The sequence below is a fragment of the Pelmatolapia mariae genome, linkage group LG16_19 (assembly GCF_036321145.2).
Source record: "Pelmatolapia mariae isolate MD_Pm_ZW linkage group LG16_19, Pm_UMD_F_2, whole genome shotgun sequence".
Lineage (NCBI taxonomy): Eukaryota > Metazoa > Chordata > Actinopteri > Cichliformes > Cichlidae > Pelmatolapia > Pelmatolapia mariae.
The window spans coordinates 57,090,977-57,107,356 of record NC_086241.1 but is presented as its reverse complement, the minus strand read 5'-3'; the positions used below and the strand labels follow the sequence as shown (position 1 = coordinate 57,107,356).

The 16,380-nt window shown below is 38.7% G+C and overlaps 1 pseudogene and 1 gene segment (V, D, J or C); one reads left to right on the top strand and one right to left on the bottom strand.

Moving 5' to 3' along the window:
- Nucleotides 1-698: 698 nt before the first annotated feature.
- The window catches only part of LOC134645481 (Ig kappa chain V-III region MOPC 63-like), a 59,979-nt gene continuing 44,297 nt past the window's right edge, over nucleotides 699-16,380 (bottom strand). The window contains 2 exon segments of the V gene segment in view: nucleotides 699-1,136; nucleotides 10,057-10,091. Coding sequence covers nucleotides 814-1,136; nucleotides 10,057-10,091 — 358 coding nt within the window.
- The window catches only part of LOC134645480 (immunoglobulin kappa light chain-like), a 59,690-nt pseudogene continuing 46,015 nt past the window's right edge, over nucleotides 2,706-16,380 (top strand).

Here is a 16,380-nt window from a genome sequence, read left to right as displayed (position 1 = left end):
GTCATTTAAAGTAGAGTTACTCATCCTCTACAACTGCCTAGTATTCAAGGACTCTATGTTAAGATGCTCTAACGTGGTACAGTACCTTCAGATACCCAACCAAATCTCTTATATACTGAAAATTAAATCTCTTCTCAGGAACCTTATCTCGATTCAGTAGAAGTAGATCTGGTTCTCAGTTCACTTTAACCATCAGTGGGTTTCAGTCTGAAGACATTGGAGATTATTACTGTTTGGGCTGTCGTTGTACTCGAGTGTTTATACAGTGATTTATAGCAGTACAAGAACCTCCTTCAGTCTGGTTAAAGGCTGCAGGTGCAGCGTGCTGGACTGTGATGAGAATAACTGATCCACTAACACAAGAATCATCAACCACAAACACACTGAATAAAAAAAAACTGAAGAAGTATACAACTACGTTTATAGTGATTCAACCTTTATATTTATCATTAAATATGTGCAATAGTTCATGAGCACGTCTTTTCTTAAGTGCCAGACAGAAACAAAACAAAAAAAGTGACAGAAACTGATGTTTATGTATTTCTACATTTTTCATAAATTGCATTTTTTATAAAAGTTATAAATTTTCATAGATAAAGAATCAAAAGATAAAACATTAGTGATTTTTCATAAACTGGGATTTTATTTTGTTCCGCAGACTTTCTTCTTATAGCATGGTTTGAAAACACAATATGAATAAACAGAGGACATCTGCATGCACAATAGACAATAGAGAGTCATGAAAATGAGAACAAACGAAACATGTAGCTTCATCAAACACATCATATGCAAACAGGAAGTGTTGCTGAAGTTCTACTCTGAGCAGTGGTCAGGGTCCAGGGTTTGAGTGACGGGGCTCTGTCCACTCAGACTGGCCTCACAGCTCACTGAGCCCGCCTTCCTCCACTGGTCTGCAGAGAGGCTCAGGGTGCTGCTCCAGCTGTAGCGGCCGTCTGTCCCCAAGACCTCCAGGCTGGTTGAAACCCCTGAGGATGTGCTGGTGCCCCCCACCTTCCAGCCCAAATTCCAGTTTGAGGGGAAGCCCCCGGTGGCCAAACACACCACAGTGGCACTGCACTGTTTGTCTTCCTCTTTGGATGGAGGGAGGACAGTGAGGGTGGGCCTCACCACACCCACTGGAGGAGAGAGAGGGCGAGAGAGGAGCAACCACAGACATAAGAATCAAAGCAGGAAAGAAATACCTACACGGTGTTTAATCATTTATTGTTGATGAATATTATTATTTCTGTAATGTTTTACAGTCAATAACTCATCTACGTGATAATTTTCAATGTTACACCCACAGACTTGAAACACTCATGTACAGTTTAAACTTTGTCATCTGCTTCTTTCACTTCCTTTAAACTACAAGTACAATCAATCATCCATGAACTCAAAGCTGGTCTGTGTTTACTGACACTTTTTACTTTTGCAGAATTCCATAAATTAATATTTGAAAAAAGCTATTTTCAAATTAAAAACAATATGGAAATAAATCCACAAACACTATATTTGACAAATAAAGCTTGAATATAACCAAACCTGAAATATTTTACCTGGAAAATACTTAAAATATATTAATTAACATATCGGAGAACCTTAAAAATGAAAAGGGAAAAAAATATTTTTTGTTTTTTGATTTTTTTTAACATAAATTCTGATATTTGTAGAACTGAATGAGTTTTGATCTTAGGGAAGTTATTTTTCAGACTGTGAGATCAACTTTGTTGAAAATGATCAACAACAATCACCGAACCTGATCAAATATCTTTTCAAAATTTTATAAAATGTTTTGTAAATGCTAGTAGTTGCGAAAATTAAAAATTTCTGGTACTTACAGTTAACGATGAGTTTGGTTCCTCCACCAAAAGTCCACCACAGTGATACAAATTCATTAAGTGGCCGTACAAAAACCTCCTGCACTCTGAACAAACCTGTAACAACTGAAAATGAACTTTTTTTCATGTAAAACATCACAGTACACCTTATTAATGCAGAAAATGATTTAACTAAAGTGACTTAAAATTATTTAATGAATTGAAGTCATGATTATCATAATTGTATTTTTAGTATTAAGAACTGAAAGATAAAACTCAATTTTAACATTACACATATTCATTTATTTATTTATTTTTAAACACACGTACACAAAACTGTTTAAAAAAGCAAAGAGAAATGCTTCAAGAAATATGAATTCTGAAACTATGACAAAATAATAAAGACAGTTTTACAGGTATATTGTATTTGTTGATACCAAAATCAAAAGTAAGTACACAAACCAGAGGGCCGTTTTAATCCAGGTGTTAAAAATGCGTAAATATGTTTCAATATATTTTTCTCTATTCCATAAATTCATTAATGGTATTGGTTCAAAGCAATTTTCTTCTGACTTTGTGCCCCCCGTTTCCTTCAGTGTGTTGAGAGCAGAGAAATCATTTCCATAGAGGAGGCTTTGCATCATCAGCTGATCCTCCAGAGAACTGAGAAGGTTTATAGTCCTGTGAGTTCAACACTGCAGGACTCACATCTGTCAGTCAACACAGCAGAAAGCACAACCACCATGACTCTCATCACCATCCTCATCTGGACGCTGACCTGCTGCTGTTTTACAGGTTCATTCACTCAGCAACATTTCAAACATGATGTGCTGCTTTTTCTCTCATTGATTTCTGCTGATAAATAAATGATTTGTTTTTGTCTGCAGGATGCAGCGGTCAGGTGACTGTGACTCAACCTCCAATAGTGACATCTACTCCTGGATCCACTGTCACTCTGACCTGTAGGACCAACCGAGCTGTTGCCAGATATAATGATGGTGGTGCCATGTTTTGGTATCAACATAAATCTGGACAGACACCAAAGGTCCTAATAAAATATGTGAAAACACTTGAGTCAGGAACACCATCTCGATTTAGTGGCAGTGGAAGCAGCTCTGACTTCTCTGTGACCATCAGTGGAGTTCAGGCTGAAGATGCAGCAGTTTACTACTGTCAGAGTCATCATAACGGTTACGTGTTCACACAGTGATTTGTAGTCGTACAAAAACCTCCCTCAGTCAGACTGCAGAGACACTGAGCTGTTACAGCAGGAACTGACTGCAGCTGTTGAAGCTGAAGAGAAACAGAACACAGATCTGAGGAGCGCAAAAAAACAAAAACAAAAAACCAAAAAAAAACCCACTAATATCATTAATCACTTCATAGAGATTCATACGGACTGTAAAGAACCTAAAGACATCAAATAATTTTATTTTCACATGTAATCACCACAAATAAAACATTATATAATATATAATATATTATAACATTTATTCTATCAAATATCACCACGTACAATGGAGTGATATACATTTTTTTCTTTTGCATTTCACACTATATTTTTGCTCAGATTAGTTTCAAAATAGTTTTTTAAAATAATCTTTTGGTGTACTGTGTATTTTTGTCAAAACAAGCAAATAAAGAAACAATAACAAATTTATTTCTTAAAAGAACACAAAAATCATTGTACTCAGTTGAAAATCTCATAACTTTCAAAGATTAATGCTCGTGTTCTATCAGCTCAGAGTTTTTTTACACTAAGATGCCAAAAATTTAACAGAGTTTCAATGATACTGGTATATGGTGATTCTATCACATTTGACCTCTGATCTCACTTTTACGTTTCACATCTGCCTTTTCTGTCCAACTTAACACCAAAAAGCATTATATCTTTACAAAAAGCTTTGTAAAGAGAAACAGAATGAAATTCAAATATAGTCTAAAAAATTATAATAAGCTCAAGTTATTTATGTCCAATTATATACAAACAATTAACTTTTTATGCTTTGAATTTAAACAGTAATAATAATAATAATCATAAATGCTATCCCTTTAATTGTGCCCAGAGAGTGAGCTGCCTTCTGCCTCTTGCCTTCTTCTTATTATTTTTTTTTTTGTGTCTGACACAAATTTTCCATCCTGATTTCACTCTGACAGTCTGTCTGTGAAGGTTCTCAGTCATCCAGGTCATCGTAGTCTTAGGAGCTTGGAAAAGGAGCTTGACATCAGTTCAGACTGATGATGCAGGGGAATAATGTAGTATGGGAGTGCATGAAGACCCAGTGTTTACACAGAGAAAATATATGTTATATAATAAAAAAATACTATTATTAAGAACTGTAATCAAAGTTAAAGTACATAGCCAGTGAAATTTAAACAAGCAGAAAATGTTTTAAATATTAGAAAATGCTAAACTATAAAAATATGTTTTCAGCAGAGTTTTAAAAACAAATGGTAAATGGTCTGTATTTATATAGCGCTTTCCTAGTGCCTAAGGACCCCAAAGCGCTTTACACAACCAGTCATCCACCCATTCACACACTGGTGATGGCAAGCTACATTGTAGCCACAGCCACCCTGGCGTACTGACCCAGGCGGGGCTGCCGGACACTGGCGCCACCGGGCCCTCTGACCACCACCAGTAGGCAACGGGTGAAGTGTCTCGCCCAAGGACACAACAACCGAGACTGTCCAAGCCGGGGCTCGAACCGGCAACCTCCCGATTACAAGGCGAACTCCCAACTCTTGAGCCACAATTGCCCCTTGGCGACAAAACAACTCACAGAGTCAGCCAAGCTCATTCAACTATTAGGGGCTACAATCTGAAAAGTGTCAAAACAGAAACAGATCAGATGATGGTACAAAGTGGGTCCTATAACAAGGTCATAGCAGCTTTCCTATACAAACAGGACACCATGGAACTGCAAGGTTTTACATATGAGTAGAAGAATAATTGACTGACATCTCCTACATTAATTGAGTATTATATGTGATGCAGTTGTTTTATTTTGAAGTCAGTTAAAACAAAACAAAAAAATCAGCCAATGTTATTGTTAGAAATGAATCTCTTTACAATAAAATTGTGCTTTAAAATTAAACTTTTTATGCAAATACTTTCATTAGAATTGAGTAAATTTGCCTGCTTACATATTTGATTCTGATGTCATAATGCCTCAGTGGTTTTTATAAACATGCTAAAACATGTGAGCTTTTGTTTTCTAGTCCTTTGTGTCATTTTGTTGTAAACAGAATAATGAAATGTCTGAATACTGTCTTCCTTCTCACCATTGAAGAAAGACAAAAAAGTTTTATAATATTCTGGATAACTGCAAGCTTTATTGATGCAAACATGAATCATTAATATGACAAGTACAATCACAACCAGCTGCTGAGCTGCACATGTCACTTTACATCAGTGTCGTTCTCTCACACACAAAGCTTTATTTCCTTCTACAAACAAAAACACATATAGATCAGAGAAGCGGGTGTCTTTCTCCTGCTCCCCACACACTCGGCTCCTGTCCTGGGCTTCAGTAACTCCTCTAGCCTTCACACCAGCTCCTGCTCAGGGACTGGGACTGTGTGTGGCCATGATGGATGACCTTACAGGAGTAAAGCTCTCCCTTCAACCAGCTTTTCTGGCTCAGGGTCAGGGTGCTGCTGCTGCTGTAGCGATCACTCTTCTTCTCCTCTGAGCTGGTCAGGACCCCTTCTGTCACCTCTCTCCCGTCCACCTCCCATCTCACATCGGCTCCCTCTGGAGAGTAGCCGGTCAACAGGCAGGCCAGTGTGGTCGTGCACCCAGAGAGATCCTCAGGGGAGGGTTGAAGCAGAGAGACTGAGGGTCTGACCATGGGGCCAGCTGGAAGGGAGAGCAGGGACACACAAGGAGCAGATTAACTTCTGCTGTAGGACAGAGAGCTGAACATGACACAGTTATGATACATGACAGAGATTAACAGCACCGTGGAAGAAATGGAAAAATAACAATGACAAGTAATGACAAAGTTGTAATTTCACATTTAAAGTTGGAATTTTCCCCTATGTCATATATCTTTTTTTTTTCTAAATCTGCCATAAAAGTAATTATATTGTTGTTAATAGAATGTTAAATATAATGTCAGTATTACCTTTTAATTATATAGGTTTACTTATGGTAGAATGCTGCATGTAATCATTTGTGTTTAGAAGTATGTAGTTGATAGTATCCTGAAAGGATGTCTCATCCTAGGAAGCTTGTGTGCATTCCAGAGCACTCTGGCTTTCACACCCACATCCTGGGAGCATGGGAGAGGTCGTACCTTGTCTTATTGTTTTATGGTAGGATACACGTATCTATGTCTGTTTTACTCTAAGTGCATTTTGTTTAGATGAACTGCTGGACTTCCAGGCCAGCAGGGTTAGGAAGTCATTTTATGACCACACACACACACACACACACACACACACACGAAGGGTATTCTTTGTTCACATGTATACCTATAAGATGTCATATGTTAATGAATCTATGCATATTCATGTAACCACAATAAAAGAGCAGTGTTACGGGAGAGCGGACGAGAGCAACTGAGGTCAAGCGAAGGAACAGCGCCTGTCCAGTTCTCTCCCGTGCACGTTAATTTATAAAACCTCTCTGAGTGTCATTTATTCCAATCTGAGTTGAATTTACAGGAAAACTCCTAACATTTATTTGGTCCTCCGAGCCGGAGTTAGGACATAACGTTTTGTGTGCTCTTACGGGAAAACCTCATCGAGTCCTGAAGTCGTGAGAAGCCCGCGCTGAAGTCTGTCGACAGCTACTGTCTAGGTACAGTATAAAAGACCAGAGACGTGAATTCGGGTTCTGGCTGGCGTTATTACAAGTGGTACACGACGTTGGGGGTTGATAAGGCGGACCTGAGAGACCGGCAGTGAATCAGCAACCAGGTGAATATTGACACTCTGAGACACCTCGCGTAAAACGTTTAAGCTCGCCCAGAGGGGTTGGTAGCATTCCTAAAAGTAAAGGCTCGCCTGAAAGAGGGCTGGAAGCATTTTTAGGCGGATTTCTAAAAGTAAAGGCTCGCCTGAAAGAGGGCTGGAAGCATTTTTAGAAGGGTTTCTAGAAGTAAAGGCTCGCCTGAAAGAGGGCTGGAAGCATTTTTAGGCGGATTTCTAAAAGTAAAGGCTCGCCTGAAAGAGGGCTGGAAGCATTTTTAGATAAACCTTGTCCGTAAAACGTAGTACGCGTTGAAAAGGCCTATTTTGTGTTGTTGTTGTTGTTGTTGTGTGAATGACTGCAGAGCAGGCGAGGTCTGTGACACGGTTGTTGTTGTTATCATGGGTTCCCGAGCAAGTAAGACTGTCTCACAGGGAGACGACACATTCATGTAAGGATTTACTCCCGGCAGTGCGAGGTATTTATATGCTCATAACTGTAATCACCGTAAACCAGTGGTTGGAGAATGTCACATGTTAAAAGTTGTCAGAAAACACAGCAGCCTCGAAGAGCGTGTGGAGAAGGCCAGCCCACATCAGCAGCCTTTAAACTATGCTCTGGTGAATGGCTTCCCCCACCCCTTGCTGACACAAAATATTTAGATGATTCTTTAGCTTGCCCTGATCAACAACAGCCTGTGCTCCAGACCACAGATTTGATTGAGGTGGATAAGTGTTAAAAGTAATCTGCATTAAGCTTAAGGTTGCTCAAATACAGTACAATGACATATGAGATGAAGTAAAATAGGCAAATATTTTACCTAATTACGTGCATAGAGGCACTTGACCTGTTTAAAAACTGTCATTCTAATATGAGCCATTGTTGAGATATAGAGCACACCTATGAAAACAACTAATAAGCTGAACCCTGTATAAAACAGCTAAAACTACATGATGGAGAAGTTGAAATTAATATGTGTAAGTCTTTGCCACTGTGGGCAAAAGCACGCAACCACTGTGTGAGGTTGCGTTACTGTCTCTTCTGAGCTGATGAGCAAGCTACACATTATCAGATCAGGAGCTGGCTGAGAACTCATCAAAGAAAGGGGAAGAGAACTATGATAACTCGAGTATGTAGCGTATCCGTGAGTTCAGCTTCTTCTTTCAGATGCGCAGCAGTTTTCCTGGATCTTGACTCGTGTGTAGAGTGTTCATAGCATCAGCATCATGTTTTTGTTTATTTGCTTTGTTGGGTTGAAAAATAATTAAATAAACTTGTGATCATACTTATGGATCACCATGGCACATGTCATCAGCCATATGATTATTTATGCAGATGAAAAAAAAGTGAGTGTGAATGTGCCTGACGTCGCAGTGTGTGCGTGTGTTGTGTAAACGTAATTGTCACAAATTATGAGAGCGGTGATTCTGCAGGTCACCAGCTAGTGTAAAGAAAAAAGAGTAAAAAGAGACAGAATCTACATTATAGATGAAAAATAATCATAGGAAAAAGGTTTTGTGTTTATCAGCCAAGAGCAACCACAGTCTTAGTAACGACTTATGAAAATCACACTATCCCACTGTCTGTACTGCAGGATGAACAAGAAGCAGCACAATTAAAAGAACAAACGCAATGGCTAAAACACGGAGCATTATTAGACACTGATGACATATGAAATAGCAGGAATTCCCATTCTTCCCAAATCATTACACAAAACAGCCACTCTAGTGAGCCATGCTTTAAATCATGTCTCGACAGGAGGGAAGATGATCTCTATAATAAATCAACAATTTTACACTTTATTTTTTAATTTTATTTTTTATTTTTTTTGTTTTAATTTTGAAACTTCAGTAAAAGAATATGTGAGAACATCTATGACCTGCCAAAAACACAATACTTAAGGTTGAAGCCAGGTGCTAGAAAGACTACTTATTGGAGTTGGACTATTTTTTACTTTTATTTTGTGACTTTGTAACATGTATCCTGCCATGTCTAAAACTCATGATTAACCGTATAATATCTTCCAGTGTTACTGCATACATAGTTGTGACAAATGATGATAATGACTCTGACCTGTTGGAACGTGAAGATTTTGTGTGATTAATGAGGATGTGACAGAAATGTACAACAAGATGTTACATAATGATATCTCATTTAAAAGTTAAACTGACAACAGGAGGGAATGTTAATAGAATGTTAAATATAATGTCAGTATTACCTTTTAATTATATAGGTTTACTTATGGTAGAATGCTGCATGTAATCATTTGTGTTTAGAAGTATGTAGTTGATAGTATCCTGAAAGGATGTCTCATCCTAGGAAGCTTGTGTGCATTCCAGAGCACTCTGGCTTTCACACCCACATCCTGGGAGCATGGGAGAGGTCGTACCTTGTCTTATTGTTTTATGGTAGGATACACGTATCTATGTCTGTTTTACTCTAAGTGCATTTTGTTTAGATGAACTGCTGGACTTCCAGGCCAGCAGGGTTAGGAAGTCATTTTATGACCACACACACACACACACACACACGAAGGGTATTCTTTGTTCACATGTATACCTATAAGATGTCATATGTTAATGAACCTATGCATATTCATGTAACCACAATAAAAGAGCAGTGTTACGGGAGAGCGGACGAGAGCAACTGAGGTCAAGCGAAGGAACAGCGCCTGTCCAGTTCTCTCCCGTGCACGTTAATTTATAAAACCTCTCTGAGTGTCATTTATTCCAATCTGAGTTGAATTTACAGGAAAACTCCTAACAATTGTACAGCATCTAGTTCCTACATTTATTTTCTTAACTGAAAAAATAAACCATCTGTACAGACTGCCATCTGTTTTTTTCTCTTCCATTTTACTACCTCAAAGTACTGAACCATAAACTCAGCGATGGAACTGTTAAATTGCATCTAAATAAAATTCTTTTATTTTTTAAGGCAAGAATGTAAAACCTTTTTATCCAGCTAACTGTTTGTACAAATAAATAAAATCAAAGTTTCCTCGGGCTATTTTCAGCCTCAGATATTGTGAAAAAATATTTGTTCACAGATGAATACAAAAAAACTTAATTAAAATAGATTTATTCAAAATGTAATTTAAATGTACTATATAAACATTCAGTCATGATACTGTATTATATATTCACACTTTCTGATACCAAGTTTTCAATAACAGCTACTATGACTAAACCCTATTATATAAACATCATGTAAAACACCCAGAATAAAATTTAACACACAATGTTTAAATACATTCTGATGACATATTTTAAATAGTAATAGTATAATATTTTGTGGTAATGAGAAGATTTAGATACTTACAGTTAACGATGAGTTTGGTTCCTCCACCAAAAGTCCTCCACAGTGATACAAACTCGTTAAGCGGCCGTACAAAAACCTCCCACACTCTGATCAAGCATCTAACCACTGAAAATTAACTATTTTCCCCAGTAAACTTCACAGTTCAGAAAATATTTATCATAAAAGTGTTTGTGTTCAAATGACTTTCTTTAAAAAAAAAAAAAAAAAAACAATTTAGGATTGTTTTCATATTTTTGCTTGATTCAAAAAGTAAAATCTACGCTTTCCAACCAACCTGCCATTTTAATCCAGATGTTAAAAAGAATCGCTTTTCTGAAGTATTTTCCACTGTTTTGTTAGAATCATAATCATGTCATAATAATTTATTTAGTTCTAAAAAGTATTGCTTCTCACATTGCTTTGTTGTACGTTGAGAGCAGAGAAATCATTTCCATAGAGAGGAGGCTTTGCATCATCAGCTGATCCTCCAGAGAACTGAGAAGGTTTATAGTCCTGTGAGTTCAACACTGCAGGACTCACATCTGTCAGTCAACACAGCAGAAAGCACAACCACCATGACTCTCATCACCATCCTCATCTGGACGCTGACCTGCTGCTGTTTTACAGGTTCATTCACTCAGCAACATTTCAAACATGATGTGCTGCTTTTTCTCTCATTGATTTCTGCTGATAAATGAATGATTTGTTTTTGTCTGCAGGATGCAGCGGTCAGGTGACTGTGACTCAACCTCCAGTAGTGACATTTACTCCTGGATCCACTGTGACTCTGACCTGTAGGACCAACCCAGCAACATATTCCAACTGTGGTGATAGTCGTCAGTGTATGGCCTGGTATCAGCAGAAATCTGGACAGACACCAAAACTTCTAATAAAGCAAGTGAGCATAAGTCATTCAGGAACACCAACTCGATTTAGTGGCAGTGGAAGCAGTTCTGACTTCAGTCTGACCATCAGTGGAGTTCAGGCTGAAGATGCAGCAGTTTACTACTGTCAGAGTGTTCATAACATAGACAGTACTTGGTTGTCCACACAGTGATTTGTAGTCGTACAAAAACCTCCCTCAGTCACACTCCAGAGACACTGAGCTGTTGCAGCAGGGACTGACTGCAGCTGTTGAAAAAGAAGATACTCTGACACAGACCACTGAACACGCAGCTGATAGTAACCTCACCAACACTCCCAAAGTTGATTCTGTTCATCTGGACGTAGCCTTTTCAGTGGGACAACTGACTTCTTCACTCTCATCCGACTGCAGCTTTCATTCATTCATTTGCATAATGAATGAAACTAGCACCACTGCCGAACAATGGCCTGTGAGGTCACTTTCTTGATCATTAATATGCAAATTGTCATGACCATTGATCAACAGCCAGTGATCAAAGACCATAAATCCATGATCAATGACCACTGCTCTATGGCCATGAGTACCATACACAGAGAATTAGGGAATGGCTGCAATCACAGCACTGTAAGATGGTGAAAGATGTACCCTTGGGCTCCCTCCTCAATCCAGAGATGGCCTTTCCCTTTCATGTAAATGGATTCTGTGACTCCACGCTCAAACCAGCGTTCATCCATGTTCAAGATGTGTACATCTTCATCCACTGGCCTGTGACTCCCCCCAGCTCAGTCTGGGGGGAGTTATTTTTTTCTCCTTATCTTTCCTCATGTGGTGCATTTTCCATTGTTATACCTCTCTGCCCTGTCTTCCCCATGTGATGTTTTTGTGTAATGTATGTATGGTCGGAGGGTAAGATGGCGCCGCCATTGCGTGCAATAGGTCGGCAGCCTTAACATGAAATTTCCCCTTGTGGGACTAATAAAGGTATATCAAGATAGGTGTAAATAGACTGTGGAGTCCTGGCCTGAAGAGTTAGGTCTTCTGTGTTGTGCCATCCGCTTGATATGATGTTCTTCTGCTTCCCTGGCCACTGTATCTTTGGGGATGATGTTCTCTGATGTGTTGTAGTGTCCTGATCACACCCATTTTGTGCTCCAGTGGATGATGAGAGTCAGACCTTAAACGCTCATCCGTATGCGTTGGTTTACAGTACACATCAGCTTCTAAATGTCTCCCATTACTGATGGAAATCTTGCAGTCTAAGAAGGCCAACCTGTCATTTTTCATATCCTCCCTTGTAAACTTGATGTATTGGTCCAACGAGTTAATGTGATCCGTGAATTCTGGTGTGTCCTGCGATTTGATTTTGGTTCTACATTTTTCTATCATTAAATTATTATGGATTAGGTGCACAAGCTGTTAATTGCGGATACTTAAATAATAGATTAATGCAATAGCAAATTGTGCCTTGTTTTCAGATGGAGAGCAAGTGGAGAGTGATAGATCAGATGAAGATGAGGTGGAAGGAGGAAGAGAGGCACAGAGTGATTCACAGGCAGAGCCTAGGTTATTTCCCACTGTTTTTTCAATCCGTTGCCTTATGGTTCCAAGCACTGTCACCAATCTTTGCATTTTATTATCATCTCATAACACTTGTTTTATCAGCTACCATCTCTCCTTTGGACTTTTTTATGTCTGCAGGCTCAAATCAACACAGCCCTCCCCACCAGCACTATCAGCAGCAAAAGCAGCAGCAACCCATCAACAGCAACATTGTACCCCATCAAGTAAAACATAGGCTATGTTTGCTTTGCATTGTCCCCACCTGATGACAGTGATGTAGTATGATGTGATTCCATGTTAGATTCTTGATAAATGTGTGTTTTCTCAGCCTGGTTCTATGTGTCCTCTTTTAACTTTAAGCACCCGCCCCTTTAAATGTCTCTGCACGTACTCCTTATAAAGGTTGGGGAAACCTGCAGTCAGCCTAGATTGAAGAAGTTACTGGGATGGGTGACAAAATGTTTCTCCCACTGAAAATGCTACGTCCAGATGAACAGAATGAACTTTTTGGGATTTCCTTAACTGGATGATTGAGCATACATCAAGACATCTATGACTTCAAGTTTACAGCAGTGTTGTACCCTGCACACTGGCTCTTGTAGATAGACTGGGACTGCCTAAGGTCATGAGAGATGACCCTATAACTACTCTCCCAGCATAGCCGCCAGGTGCTGCTGCTGAAGTAGTATCTCTTCTTCACTTAAGTGATCAAGAGGAACCCCTCTATCACATCAATTGGCCCACAACCCCTGCTAATGTTTAGAGCAGAGAAACGGAGTAAACTGTGAAAATCAAAGTTTTATTTAAAAAGATACTAACTCAAAGAAAGGGCTATACCACTGTTTGAACTGAACAAAACCAAAAAAACAACCACAACCTGCAATACCCTGGGAAAAGAAAAGCAGATGGTTAACCAAGTTACAGGTTCACTTCTGCTGCCAGCAAATACCAGATACTCACTGGGAGCTCAACACCACTCTCCATTAATACAGGCAGACTACACCACTAACACTCAGCACCCAAAGCTAGCCCACTCACTGAGTGAGTGGCACTTCACTGCCTTTATACTTCTGGGTGGCTGATTCCTAAATGAATACAGTTGCGCACAGGCTCTTCAGGAGAAATGGGTGGCAGCTGAGCTCCTGGAAGAGACTGGGCACACCCACACAACACACAAAACTGCTAGAACTGTAACAAGGAGACATGGGTAAAAAGCTGGACAGCCTTTCACTAGAGTAATAAAATCCAACCACACAAAGAGTTAAAGTGCAGTGATATTAAGATTATTGGCTATTTTGCTGTAAAGTGGAAGTGGAAGAAAAAATATGAGGCTATAAAAAGAAGAGCCGTTGTCAAAATAAGTCCATGATATTTTGATAAATATAAGTGTCAACCTAGCATGTGAAGAAAAAATTCAGGCAGTGGGTCAAATGCCACTAAGTACAGTCTAAGTTTAACTCAGGAATTTATATTCCTTTGTGAAACCCATTATTCCAGCATTCTATCTAAATCTATATGTGACAAAGAGGAGAAAAAAATTTCACATCAAGACTTTGGACAGTATGCTTTGACATGTTGCTGCTTGTTTTGCCATTAGGAAGAAAACAAAAGTGAAATTCTGCCATGAAGAAAAAACACTTTTCGAAAAGAATATATCAGCTCAATCATGTGATTATCAATAATATCTACTTTTTCTGCTTTACAAGAAAAGATGTGTGTTTGACACCTAAATGTGTTTTGCATGATTTTTATGCCTCACTGTTTCTCAGAGTTTAAGTTCTTCTGTCACTGAGCATCTGAACTGTTCATTCACTCACACTGAAAACTGCATCAAGTCGATGTTTTCAATAACTCTGATTGTGATGATGGGTTTCTGACTCATTTTTTTATTCTGTTATGCTGTCAGAGTTTTTCTGATTTAAAATGACATATTTTGGGATATTTTTTTCTTAAGAATGAAATCAATTTATTTTTCATTTCAGAGTCATTTGACAGCAATGTTCTTACTCAAACTGATCAATCTAAATCTGTCAGTCTTGGAGGGACTGTGACCATCACTACACAAGGAGTTCAAATATTAGTGCTATTCTAAGCTGATACCTTCAGAAACCTGGACAGCCTCCCAAACTTCTAATATGCTAGGCGATACATCTCTACTCAGGAACTCTATTTCAGTTTAGAGGCCGTAGATCTGGTTCTCAATAGACTTTATCCATCAGCAATGCTGGAGACTATTACTGTCTGATAGTGGAGAGTTCACACTGTGATTTACAGTTGTAAAAAAAAATTCTTCAGTCTGGCTGAAGGCTGCAGAGCTTTCAACTGACATGAGAATACAGGTATTTGTTTGCAGGTTGTGTTTTGAATGCTTGCTGCGCTTCACTGATCCTAAACCAGTTTAAGAAGAACCAGCGGGAAACATCTGTGCAGAGTCTCTGACAGTGAGATTTATCATAATGATGATGATGTTGCTGACTCCACTGCTGATCACAATTGTGCTCAGACTTCAAGGTGATGAGTGATGTGGTTCTATTGTATTCTCTGTTATGTTGTACTTTACATCACACTGTCATTTTAACAAAGTAACATATTTTAATTTCCAGGATCAGATGCCAGTTCATCTGTGACTCAGTCTCCTGTATTTAAGGCTGCTGCTTTGGGGCAGACGGTCTCTCTGAGCTGTACAGCCAGTAAAGGAGTTGATGATGATCTCAGCTGGTATATACAGAAACCTGGACAGCCTCCCAAACTGCTGTTTTACAAAATCAGCAGCCGTGAATCTGATACTCCGAGTCATTTCAGCAGCAGTGGATCTGAGCCTGAGTTCACTCTGACAATCAATGGAGTTCAGGCTGCAGATGCAGGAGATTACTACTGTATGGGAGCATATACAGGCCAGTGCACACAGTGATACAGAGTCGTACAAAAACCTTCCTTAGTTACTATTTGCAGTGTTGCAGCTGTGAGCTTCTGATACAGACTCTGACATGCATCACTGGTTCACTGAGTCCACTTTCAGAGGTGGAAACTAAAATATTTATTCATTCCTGATCACATCATCAAGAAGATTTTAAACGAAGTAACACTGTTTAGAATCTGTAATATATGTTACAGATTCTAAACAGTGTTACTTCAGTGTTACTTTGTGCTCATCTCACTACATTTTATATTACTTCTAATTTGCTGTGCATAAGAAGGTAATATAAAATAATTTTGTTTGTACAGTACATTTTGAATCACAAAGTTATAAGGTGCTTCACATCGTAAATAAAATCAACTTATATGAAATACGTTTTCATATCACAGCATACATAAATACATATTTAAATGCAAGTAACTGTTGTCAACAAAGGCCAATATTATATAGCCAAATGATCAGGATAACTAAAACGAGCAGAAAATACAGAAAAATGTATTTGCTACAGCCTCAAACGACTGACTGCAATAACATGTTGTTAGCAGTGGTGCTGCACAAACATCAGCCTGGCCATGAAGGGCTTTAAATCTGATTAATAAAATTTTAATATTAATTCTACAATTTGCCAGAAGGCCACAAAGGGAGGCAAGAGAAGATATGGTGTTCTTTGATAATGCTTTGAGTCAGATTTTTGCAGTATTAATTCCTTGAGAAAACAAGACTGGATGGACTTAGAGGTTCAAAATTCAAGTCTTAGTCAAAAAACTTGCACAGAAAATACATCTAGTCATCAAAACCAAATATTGAACCCAGACCCTGTACACAGTTTTTAACTTAAATAAAAAGCATGTACTTTGATTTGAACTAAACAATGATTGCATTTCATGCATGAAAATGTTGTTTTTCTTGTTTTATCAGTTTCCTACCACAGGGTTGTAATCAGGTGTTAAAGTTGGATTTGGGAGGTGGGAAGTTCAGCTGTAGTGGGGCAGCAAGACTCAGT